The following is a 12,954-nucleotide window of genomic DNA, read 5'->3' on the forward strand; positions in this document are numbered from 1 at the left end:
TCCTTTAATTTCCCCTAGGCTTTAGGGTAGGTGTCCTGCCATGGAAGGAGTGCCATAACTTGACCTCTAGAGGCCAATGTCTCCGAGGGGTGCCAAGCATGTCCCCCCACAATCTCCTTTAAGAAAATGTTTGAATAAATTATTTCATATTTAATTAAAATGTTTAGATGTACAAAAAGAAAAAAAAATAGAAAAACATATATTACTATAACATAATTTCAAAGAATATGGACCATCTCATAAAGGAATTAATTCAGTCAAACACACCCAAAATAATAGAATGATATGTTGGTAGAGATAAAAAGATGGAAAATAATTTTAAAATTTGTTTAATTTTAGGGAAAACAAACTATCTTCAACAAATTTTAGAGAAAAATTATACACTATTCCATAATTACAAAATAATTATCAAGATGGCAAATAGTCATATATATTATGTCATATAAAGCATGTGCATATAATAACATCACCCCCTCAAACTATGTTTGATGTTCAAGTTTTATTTATTTTCTTGTCAATTAAACAATATAACGAACATATTTGTGAGTTAGTTGTTATATATATATATATATATATATATAATCACCACAATGAAAAATTTTATCAATTCACAAATCTATACTAACAATTAATTAATTAAAGTTAAAATTATATTATTTGATTAAATTAGAAAAAATGAATTTTTTATAAAATTATTAAATTAGAATCACCAACCTCTTGTATTGTTAAAAANAGTGATATTAAGGTAGAAGGTAGTAGGGAGATGAAAAGGTAAGGGGTAGAGAAAGATTGGAGAAAATTTAAATATTTAAAAAATGAGTAAATGTTAAAAAAATTATAGGAAAATTGGAAAGAAAAATGATAATGATATGGACACTGATGTGGCTCAAGTGAAGCGTAGCAACAATAAATGCTACACTTCATCTTTTAAATATATATAGATATAGATTATATGTTTAATATTCACATGTATTGAATTATACTTACATAAACTTGATATTGGAGTGTATAACTATAAATGAGTTCACAACATGTCAAATTATTATTTAATTTACTGATAATATAAATAGTCCACTTCATAGTAAAGTTATCATAATTTTTAACAATACAAGAGGTTGGTGATTCTAATTTAATAATTTTATAAAAAATTCATTTTTCTAATTTAATCAAATAATATAATTTACATTGTTTATTCTTCTTTTTTTTTTTTTTCTCTCCTCATGTACAGTGATTGACTTCTAACAAAAACTATTCTATTTATATATTTAGAAATCTATTTCTTCTTAATTCCAACAGTTTAAATTTTGTATAGGCCATAAGGAACGAAAGGGTCCATAATGCATTCATGTTCTCATCATATCATGATAAATCTTAGTAATTGAATAGTATTATTGTTTAATTTACCACTATTACATATTTTTTTCCTAAAAGCTACATACCATCGATCATAACCAAGGAAGTTAATTTCGTACCGTACCGACCAGTACGGCCGGTATATACCATACCGATCAGTGCACCGGTACAAATACTCCCTTGTTTCGTACCGGAAAAAATACCGGCTGTACCGGCCTCGTACCGGCCATACCGGCGAAATCCGGCTGTTTCGGCCGGTTAGTGGATACCGAACCGGTACCTTTTCTTCTTACGCCACACTAAACTTCTGTCTCTCTTTGCCTCCTCTTTATCACACCGGTGACGATGAAATACCGATTGGTGGTGAGGAAAGGCGTCGGTGATTCATGCACTGGAAATCGGTTTGAAGGGAAGAAAAAAAATAGACTGGACTGATGCGCTGAAAGAGTAAGACCTGATGTGAATCGTCTGATACTGAGAGAGAGAGAGAGAGAGAGAGAGAGAGATCTGTAACTAATGGGGGGAAGAAATGAAGTAAAAAGTGAAGGGTGATGACAAAATTAATTTGAAAGAGAAAGAGGATATGGGTGGTTGTAATGAGATAGCGCGTGAAGCTGATGTGTTGGAACTTGAAAATAGGATAGGTTTTGAAAATAGGAATGATGTTAGCAGGCAACTAGCTTCAGGCGTGCCTGCCAATCTACGGAAGATATGCATTAGACAATAGATAATAGATGTAGCATTAGCCAATGGATAATAGATGTAATTCTTTTTGGTAATAGCAAAGTTGATATTTAATGATAAAAAAAAAAATGAAAAAAGAAAGAAGGCTTCAGGCTGCAACAGTAAAAAAAAAAAAAATGAAAGAATAAAATAAACGTGGGACAAGGGAAGAGAAAAACTAGAATAAGGGAAGTGTTGGACTTTTTTCTCTATTTTTTACACGTACTTAATATCTGGAATAACAATGTGGCTCTAAATGTTAGTTTGGTAGACATGATTCTTGTTGTACTGACAATATTATTAATTGTTTTTTTCTTTTTTATTATCTTTATTTTTTTTTTAATTTTGTATGTGTGTGTGTATATATATATATATATATAAAATATAAAATAGCGGTAAACTCGAAACGGTACACCGGTATTGACCGGTATCCGAAATATATCGTACCGGTGACCAAACCGGTACAACCTCCGGTACGGTATTGACTCCCTTGATCATAACACCAATTGGATATTTCAATGTTCATTTGCATGATTACTTTGTTGTGTGGTGAGTTGAAACATTGTTGAGTAATGATGTACGTTAGATTGTATGGATAGCCTCTTGACTTGTTAAAGGTAAGTACTGATTTATGCTAAGCTTTTATTATTGGTATTCTTTAGAGCTATATAGGTCTAATCACGCTCCATTAATTTATGCAAGGCTTCAATCTCCACCAAATGACAAGTAATAAAACAAGACAATTCATGTTCAACTTTCAAGTTTATTCTTTTTATAATAAAAAAATGCTTAGCTTTCTTGTAACCATAAATTCATTTTGTTAACTCAACATCATAAAGTAACTTTAATTTAGTTATATGGATTAGGGTTTATCATTTTTTATGTTGCAAAATATATATATATATACACACACACTCAAGCTAACATCAATAGCACTACTACAATTGACCATTTAAATTCAGTCATATTCTCCATCTCATTAAATTATTAATATTTTCTCTCATTTTTTTAATTTTTAAAAATTAAACATATAATGATTTAATTAAATACAAATAAATAAAAATTTCCTTATAAAAATTGTACTCATCTTTTTTTTTAACATTTACACTTTCTCCAACATTTTTCATTCCTTTCACATTTTATTTCCTCACTACCCTCTACCTTAATATCCCTCTTCATCTTTCTCTTTATTTTCATCTATTTTGTTTCTTCTTCTTCTTCTTCTTATCCTCTCATTATAAATTTTTCATTATCTTTTCTATCCCATATTTCTATGCATAATTTTCCCTCACAAAAAATGTTATTTCTTCTCTCCCTCAAATTTTTTGGTGGATTCTTTATTTTTCTTGCATCTCTGCTTTATGTTATTAATTTTTTGTATTTTTAAGAACTCTACTTTGAGTTGATGCAATTTAGTTTTGTGTTTTAAGTTTTTTTCTTTTTTCTTTTTTGTTCTCTTTGATTGTTTATCCTATTGCATTATAAATAATATAATATTATTCTATTACATAGCATGATTTGAATAATTTTATCATATAAGATGTAGGGTCTAATTTCTCTACGTAAACCCAAAGACAATTAATTTATAGAGTATGGGTTGAAGAACTAGAGTTGACAAGAGATTCACAGCAAAAGATTATCACTTCTTTTATTATTTATTGATCAGGTTCTCCTACATTCCATGCCCCGTTTCATACCCTCTCCCTCTATTATATAGCCACTCTCACTCTCATCCCTACCGTCCACGTGCTCCCCATCCATGGACGTGCTCAAGTACCTGTCACGTCAGGCAGCTGCTTTTCATCTCTGTGTGAGTGGCGGTAGGTCATGAAGCACTGTTCAGATGTCTTCTCCACTGGTTTTCCTCCTCAAACCCTTTCGCCAACCTCGTGTTATCGCAGAAATTTTGGTACATCTTATATCTCGATCTTATCATATATATCGAACATATATATGAATTCCATTCCTGCTTTTTTCTCAGTTTCCCATCATTGTTATGTATAAAGTTTCAAGTTTCTACATGCAATTTCTTGGTCTTTTTGCAAATTTAAGAACTTTCCTATCAAAAAAATGTGTTTATTAATGCATATAATTCTTTTTTTGTTTTTGATAATTCAATATTTTTTTTTTTCATAGGATAATTCAATAGTTAATAATGGATGAGTGGGGATTTAAATTCTGGATATCTCTAATGAAAACATAAGACTTTTGGTGGCATCATATATAAATAATCATAAACTTTGGCATCTTATTTAATTAATTTGTTGTTGATATTGTACCAAAGGACAAACTAGAACACACAAACTATTGGGGATGAAACTAGGATTTGAACTTAGGGGGCCAAAGCATGAATCAGAAAAATTTCAGGTAACATATTTTATTAAAGAAAGAAAAATCATGGTAAACAAAAAATTGCACTCCATAAAATAGTGGGTCCCATACTTAAATTTATTGTTTAACTAATATTTTTTAAATACAGTTTTCAAAAAACTATATCCTATTTTCCTAATTTAAAACAGGATTTTGAAAACGGCTTAAGGGGTATTTTCAAGATACAAAAAATGTTTTTAATGACATAGTTGTAAATAAATTGAAAATAGTGGATCTCACATAATATTTTGAAAATAGTGGATCCCACATATTTGGCCAAAATCTTTTATCTCTTAAATTTAGGAGTTTATCTTTATTACAAAAAGAATTCTCACATTTCAAATTTGAAACTTTTCATTAAAAAATAAATAAATAAAACATAATGAACTCTATTCCCTTATCATTATCCACACAAAAAAGTAATGTACAGATTCTATGCGTTACTTTTTGTTAAAAAAAAATTTTTAAATCTCAAAAATAGAAATGGTCTCTCAAAAAATTATTTTTGTTTTTAGTATTTTACAAATTGTTCTTAAAGGTGGGAGCCAAACACATAAAATATAAAAATTATTATCTGAAAACTAGTTTCAAGTTCAATTTTTTGAAAATTGTTTTTATACTGTTATGAAAACAAAATCAAAAATCCTCCTACCAATCAAACCCTAAAGAATTTGAATTATTTTTTCTTTTGAAAAAGAGTCAAATATTGTAATTGACTTTATCATAATTTATAAATCAATTAAAAGGCATATAAATTATCTCTTCTTTTATTCTCTAACCAAAAAATTAAAGTAATGTTACATTTACAAATTTTCATTTTTCACAACAATTTCACAATAAATTTTAGACGGTAACTTGTTACTGGTTCTAATATGGGTTCACCACTTATAATTGCTAATAGTTTGTAATTTAAGATTTGTTGTGAAAATGTTTTTGACGTCACATTAGTAAAAAAAAAAAAATAGTTAGTATATTGAGTCTATTGACACCCAAAGTGATCTCTGGGATTGGGTTTTTTTGTTGTGTTGTATCTAGACAGTGGAGGGTGGTGATTAATTTCTTTTGGATTTTTTTAGACTAATCCAAAAATTTTGAGGGGCCAATTATAACAATCTTACACCCACACACTAAAATATGAGTATTTCTATATACTATTTAAGTTTTTCAAAAAAACAAAATGGGGACCATGGTCCAAGATCCTAGTAGATAGCTGCAATTTCATCTGCATGATCATAATTTTTGAAAAGTAGGATTATATAATATTGGCCAATGTGCAAAGATTGCATATTTTCAAGTTCTAGTTCAATGCTTATCGCAATGGATCAATGGAAACCTTGAAGCCAACTGTTCTGTATATTATTATTGTTGTAACATTGGTTTGATATGTACGAGGTCTACAGGGTGGAGTGCTATTGGGGCCATCAGTGCTTGGAAACAGCGTAACCTTTGCCAACACAATATTTCCTCTAAGAAGTGTAATGGTGATTGAAACAATGGCAAATGTGGGTCTACTTTACTTCCTCTTCCTGGTTGGAGTGGAGATGGACATTACAGTAATCCGGCGTACCGGAAAAAAAGCATTGACTATTGCACTAGCTGGTATGGTTTTGCCATTCACCATAGCTATCATCTTCTCCTTCGTTCTGCACAGAAAAGATACAACAGAAAAGCTGTTGCAATGCATTGAATACGGTGGCAGCAGCCTTCCCCTCAGATATTTCTTCATCCTTATCGTTCTTGAGTGTGCTTTGAGCTTATCTTGATCAGGTGGGCTCCTCGGACGATCAACCAGGCTTTTCTCCTGCTCAATTAGTCTCCGCTATCATACCAGGGTAAAACACCCTCCTCGGACAGGAGATGTCCTCCTCGGACTGGGGACATCCTCCTCGGAAAGCGATGATCCTCTACCCAGAGGATTCCGCTCCAATCTGGACCTCGCATTCTATTCATCCTTCTCTTCGGATGTGAAACAGTTCTCTCGTGGGTGTTCGGCCCATTAACTTGGGCCTGATCCTTTTATCCCCCACATAAGAATTTTACATAAGTTACATATATAGACAATAGTAAAACAAAAACAACAACAACAACAATAATATATATATATATTTATGAGATAATTCTAAAAAAAATTATCACGCGCAACGTGTGAATCTGCGACTAATATTAAATATACTTAAAATCAAGCCTCATATGCACGAACTTGTTCGTGAACATATTATTTTATTTAAACTTTGTTTATTTAATAGTCAAACATAAACTTAGACATGGAGTTTGCTCATTTGCTAAATAAATAAACATAAATAAATGTTTCCTTGAGCTAAACTTGAATTGTTTATATTTTTATAAGAGCATTATTATCAGGATTTTTAAAAAACATATCATTTTATATTTTAAAAAGTCACTTCATCTATTTATTTTACGATATGCACTAGTTCATTGGAACTTTCTGTGTTTGGAGGTTCGAAAATTTGTCATTGAATTTGAGAAAAATTTGAACTGGTCTTTCCGTTTTCAGTAAAGGTAAAAGCTGTGAGTTGGCATAAACATTCTTAAAATAGAGCTCTTTCTTGTTAACCATATGACCTCCGAAGTGATAGCCTTAAAAAATGGGGCGGGCAACCACTAGAACTAACTGAATTCCTTTTCCTTTCTTCCACATTCCTCTCATTTCTTATATAACTAAAAAAACAAACAAAGAATATATACGTATTCTTCTTTATCTATCTCTTTGTTTCCAAAGAAAGAAAGACCAAGTTTTTGTTTTCGTTTTTTTTGTTTTTAACTTTCCAGTTTTGCTTGTGAAAAAGTTGTACCTGAGGACACTGGTTATGTTAATGGTAGCAGTGGTGACAAAAAATTGTTGAGTAATACACATATTCAAAAGGTGTTTGTGGCAGCAACAGTGGTGGTGGTGTTGAGTGGCTTTGAAGATTAAAGCAGTGGGATAAAAATGGCGCAGGTAGTGGTACCAACGAACACAACAAACGACACATTAGTCTGCTATGCACCAACCATGATAACAACAAATGGTATATGGCAAGGTGATAACCCTCTAGATTATTCTCTCCCTCTCTTCATACTGCAATTGACATTGATCGTCGTGACCACTCGGGCTCTGGTTTTCCTCCTCAAACCCTTTCGCCAACCTCGTGTTATCGCAGAAATTTTGGTACATCTTATATCTCGATCTTATCATATATATCGAACATATATATGAATTCCATTCCTGCTTTTTTCTCAGTTTCCCATCATTGTTGTGTATAAAGTTTCAAGTTTCTAAATGCAATTTCTTGGTCTTTTTGCAAATTTAAGAACTTTCCTATCAAAAAAAATGTGTTTATTAATGCATATGATTAGCCTTGTATATATAATTCCTTTTTTGTTTTTGATAATTCAATAGTTTTTTTTTTTCATAGGATAATTCAATAGTTAATAATGGATGAGTGGGGATTTAAATTCTGGATATCTCTAATGAAAACATAAGACTTTTGGTGGCATCATATATAAATAATCATAAACTTTGGCATCTTATTTAATTAATTTGTTGTCGATATTGTATCAAAGGACAAACTAGAACACACAAACTATTGGGGATGAAACTAGGATTTGAACTTAGGGGACCAAAGCATGAACCAGAAAAATTTCAGGTAACATATTTTATTAAAGAAAGAAAAATCATAGTAAACAAAAAATTGCACTCCATAAAATAGTGGGTCCCATACTTGAATTTATTGTTTAACTAATATTTTCTAAATACAGTTTTCAAAAAACTATATCCTATTTTCTTGATTTAAAACAGGATTTTGAAAACGGCTTAAGGGGGTGTTTTCAAGATACAAAAAATGTTTTTAATAACATAGTTGTAAATAAATTGAAAATAGTGGACCTCACATAATATTTTGAAAATAGTGGATCCCACATATTTGGCCAAAATCTTTTAACTCTTAAATTTAGGAGTTTATATTTATCACAAAAAGAATTCTCACATTTCAAATTTGAAACTTTTCATTAAAAAATAAATAAATAAATAAAACATAATGAACTCTATTCCCTTATCATTATCCACACAAAAAAGTAATGTACAGATTCTATGCGTTACTTTAAATTTTTTTTTTTTTAAATCTCAAAAATAGAAATGGTCTCCTAAAAAATTATTTTTGTTTTTAGTATTTTACAAATTGTTCTTAAAGGTGGGAGCCAAACACATAAAATATAAAAATTATTTTCTGAAAACTAATTTCAAGTTCAATTTTTTGAAAATTTTTTTTATACTATTATGAAAACAAAATCAAAAATCCTCTTACCAATCAAACCCTAAAGAATTTGAATTATTTTTTCTTTTGAAAGAGAGTCAAATATTGTAATTGTCTTTATCATAATTTATAAATCAATTAAAAGGCATATAAATTATCTCTTCTTTTATTCTCTAACCAAAAAATTAAAGTAATGTTACATTTACAAATTTTCATTTTTTACAACAATTTCACAATAAATTTTAGACGGTAACTTGTTACTGGTTCTAATATGGGTTCACCACTTATAATCGCTAATAGTTTGTAATTTATGATTTGTTGTAAAAATGTTTTTGACATCACATTAGTAAAAAAAAAAAAAAAAATTAGTTAGTATATTGAGTCTATTGACACCCAAAGTGGTCTCTGGGGTTGGGTGTTTTTGTTGTGTTGTATCTAGACAGTGGAGGGTGGTGATTAATTTCTTTTGGATTTTTTTAGACTAATCCAAATTTTTTGAGGGGCCAATTATAACAATCTTACACCCACACGCTAAAATATGAGTATTTCTATATACTATTTAAGTTTTTCAAAAAAAACAAAATGGGGACCATGGTCCAAGATCCTAGTAGATAGCTGCTATTTCATCTGCATGATCATAATTTTTGAAAAAGTAGGATTATATAATATTGGCCAATGTGCAAAGATTGCATATTTTCAAGTTCTAGTTCAATGCTTATCGCAATGGATCAATGGAAACCTTGAAGCCTACTGTTCTGTATATTATTATTGTTGTAACATTGATTTGATATGTACGAGGTCTACAGGGTGGAGTGCTATTGGGGCCATCAGTGCTTGGAAACAGCGTAACCTTTGCCAACACAATATTTCCTCTAAGAAGTGTAATGGTGATTGAAACAATGGCAAATGTGGGTCTACTTTACTTCCTCTTCCTGGTTGGAGTGGAGATGGACATTACAGTAATCCGGCGTACCGGAAAAAAAGCATTGACTATTGCACTAGCTGGTATGGTTTTGCCATTCACCATAGCTATCATCTTCTCCTTCGTTCTGCACAGAAAAGATACAGGCATGTCACAAGGGACATACATCCTCTTCCTCGGTGTTTCCGTCTCTGTCACCTCATTCCCAGTGCTTGCTCGAATTCTTGCTGAGCTTAAACTCATAAATACAGAGCTTGGCAAGATGGCCTTATCATCAGCTCTAGTTAGTGATGTGTGTGCTTGGATTCTATTAGCTTTAGCCCTTGCCTTGTCTGAGAACCAAAATGTAACACCTTTAGCTTCCCTATGGGTGATACTGTCATGCGTATCATTTGTTGCCATCTTCATTTTTGTTGTCCGTCCAGCAATCATATGGATGATCCAAAGAACCCCAGAAGGCGAAAGCTTCAGTGACTTCCATATATGTCTCATTATTACTGGGGTTATGATCTCAGGCTTTATTACAGACGCCATTGGAACACATTCTGTGTTTGGAGCTTTTGTGTTTGGCTTGATAATTCCGAATGGACAACTTGGAGTTACTCTCATAGAAAAGCTTGAGGACTTTGTTTCGGGCCTTCTGGTCCCTCTCTTCTTTGCCATTAGCGGGCTGAAGACTAAAGTAGGAGCTATAGGGGGACTCAGATACTGGATCTTTCTAATGCTTATCATTTTTCTTTCCTGTGTCGGCAAAATCGCAGGAACTCTACTCATGTCATTCTTTTACCAGATGCCGGCACGTGAAGGCATTACTCTTGGTTTGCTTATGAACACAAAAGGCCTTATTGAAATGATTGTTCTGAATGTTGGGAGGGAACAGAAGGTATGTACTCTTCCTCTATTGCTACAACTGTGCTACACTAAAGTATTCCAACCAAAATTTAAAATGAAAAAAAAAAATATATATATATATATATATTTGAGTATATCAAAAAAAGTATTCCAACCAAAATTTAAAATGAAAAAAAAAAATATATATATATATATATATTTGAGTATATCAAATGATATACTCAAAAGAGAGTTACAAAGGATTTTTATTCCTAGTCTCATTGCTCTTTTTCTCTCTACTTGAGCACAAATTTGATGAAAATTAACACAACTAATTAATTAATTACTTTCAGGTGTTAGATGACAGGATATTTGCACAACTGGTGATAGCAACTTTAATTATGACTGGAGTCGTCATGCCCTTTGTAACATCAATTTACAGGCCAGCAAGGAGTTTCACATCATACAAAAGGCGAACTATCCAAAGTTCAAAAGAAGATGCAGAATTAAGAGTACTTACTTGCATTCACACTCCTCGAAATGTCCCAACAATCATCAACCTCCTTGAAGCCTCTCACCCCACCAAAAAATCTCCAATATGCGTCTATGTGCTCCACTTAGTGGAACTCACGGGGCGTGCATCTGCTATGCTTATAGTCCATAACACCCGGCAATCAGGAAAACCAGCCCTCAACCGGACCCAAGCTCAGTCTGATCACATCATCAATGCATTCGAGAACTATGAGCAGCATGCTGCTGGTTGTGTCTCTATTCAGCCCCTCACTGCAATTTCCCCTTACTCTACCATGCACGAAGACATCTGCAGTTTAGCAGAAGACAAACGAGTCGGCCTCATAATCATCCCTTTCCACAAACAACAAACTGTTGATGGCGGGATGGAAGCTACAAACCCGGCCTTTCGAACTGTGAACCAGAATGTACTAGCAAATGCACCTTGCTCAGTAGGAATTCTTGTTGACAGAGGCCTAAATGGCTCGAATGTACGTATGGCTGCAAACCAGGTATCTCACCACATAGCTGTGCTATTCTTTGGCGGACCAGATGATAGAGAAGCACTATGCTATGCGTGGAGAATGTCCCAACATCCTGGAATAAGCCTAACAGTACTGCGGTTCATTCCTGGTGAGGATGCAAATGAGCCTGCAGTTCAGTCCAGAAGCAATCATAACGACCCAAGGACGTTAACAATTGAAACAGAAAATGAAAGAGAAAAGAGACTTGATGAAGAGCTTATAAATGAGTTTAGGATGAACACCTCGAACGATGAATCAATCGTGTATACCAAGGAAGTAGTGAATAATGGGGAGGAGACCGTGGCGGTGATAAGGTCGATGGAAAGCCTTCATGACCTGTTCATTGTTGGGAGAGGTCAAGGAGCGATATCACCACTTACAGCAGGACTAACTGACTGGAGTGAGTGCCCGGAGCTGGGTGCAATAGGGGATATGCTAGCTTCATCTGATTTTGCAGCCACTGTTTCTGTTTTGGTAGTGCAACAGTATGTTGGGCCATGGCTGCAACGGGATGAGCTGCCTGGCTCTATCACACCTGATAGCACGGGACATGTGAACGAGCAGCACAACCGCCGCTCAATGGGGCAAAATGCATTTAGCCCATGACACTGGTTAGTCAATTATATTTTTCTCAAAAACAATGATATTATTGTTATAGACTTTAACATGCAATCCCATGGTCCAATGTCAGGTTCTTGAAGTATAATCCTCCTGTTGGCAAGCAGGTAGAGATCAGGAAAAAAAAAATACTTCGACATCAAAATATATGAAGATTCCAAGTGGTACTTTTTTTTTTTTTTTTTTTTTTGATATGTGATAAATAATTGTGAAGAACAAAATATATGAAGATTCCAAGTGGTACTTTTTTTTTTTTTTTTTTTTTTTTGATATGTGATAAATAATTGTGAAGACAATGTTCAGTCACAAAATTCCACTAGTTCTTACTGTAGGCTGCATAGATTCGCACTCATACTGTTGAAGTGTATATTACATGAGAGTTACAAGCAAGACCTATAAGGAACAGCTCTGGAACACCGAAAATGAGTGCCACCTAGAACATATTCTGTACAATTAAATCAACCAGATTATGCAGACAACTCCAATATATCAAGATTTCCAGATTACTTATTTTCAGTACCAAATGGCAATACTTTCCTTTGAAGAATAATATAGGCACAGGCCGTTTGTGAATTTGCTTTAATGGAAGTACTAAGATGACCAAGCTTACCTAAAAAAACAAAAATTTACTAGGGAAGTTTAGGCTATGAAATAATCTAGAAAGGCAAAGAGAACAAACCTCTCCAGCAATTTTATTCAATGTCCAATTAAAGGCAGGCTGATCGTTTGGTTTCTTTGCTTTGGACCATGGCTGCAAATGAAGTTCCTCAATCCACTTCTTCATAACCAATTTTGCTCCACTAGTAGGGTGAAGGAAAATCATGCAGCTACATAATGTGTAATTGCACCC

The 12,954-nt window shown here is 32.8% G+C and overlaps 1 protein-coding gene across 1 annotated transcript; it reads left to right on the forward strand.

Annotated features, from left to right (window-relative positions):
• Positions 1–7,169: 7,169 nt before the first annotated feature.
• On the forward strand, positions 7,170–12,286 carry LOC112027565 (cation/H(+) antiporter 15). The gene is made up of 4 exons (XM_024060217.2): positions 7,170–7,615; positions 9,506–10,504; positions 10,806–12,097; positions 12,178–12,286. Exons 1-3 carry the CDS (start codon positions 7,397–7,399, stop codon positions 12,090–12,092), a joined length of 2,505 nt encoding a protein of 834 aa, XP_023915985.2. The 5' UTR covers positions 7,170–7,396; the 3' UTR covers positions 12,093–12,097; positions 12,178–12,286.
• Positions 12,287–12,954: the final 668 nt, after the last annotated feature.

The sequence above is a fragment of the Quercus suber genome, unplaced genomic scaffold (genome assembly GCF_002906115.3).
Source record: "Quercus suber isolate HL8 unplaced genomic scaffold, Cork oak 2.0 scaffold_10, whole genome shotgun sequence".
Taxonomy (NCBI): domain Eukaryota; kingdom Viridiplantae; phylum Streptophyta; class Magnoliopsida; order Fagales; family Fagaceae; genus Quercus; species Quercus suber.

What these genes read in the sequence shown, in the direction of transcription:
- LOC112027565 (XM_024060217.2), top strand. Translation starts at nt 7,397, where the DNA reads ATGGCGCAGGTAGTGGTACCAACGAACACAACAAACGACACATTAGTC. An exon ending in GTGTTATCGCAGAAATTTTG is followed by an intron (nt 7,616 to 9,505) that starts GTACATCTTATA and finishes CGAGGTCTACAG; the next exon opens with GGTGGAGTGCTATTGGGGCC. An exon ending in ATGTTGGGAGGGAACAGAAG is followed by an intron (nt 10,505 to 10,805) that starts GTATGTACTCTT and finishes AATTACTTTCAG; the next exon opens with GTGTTAGATGACAGGATATT.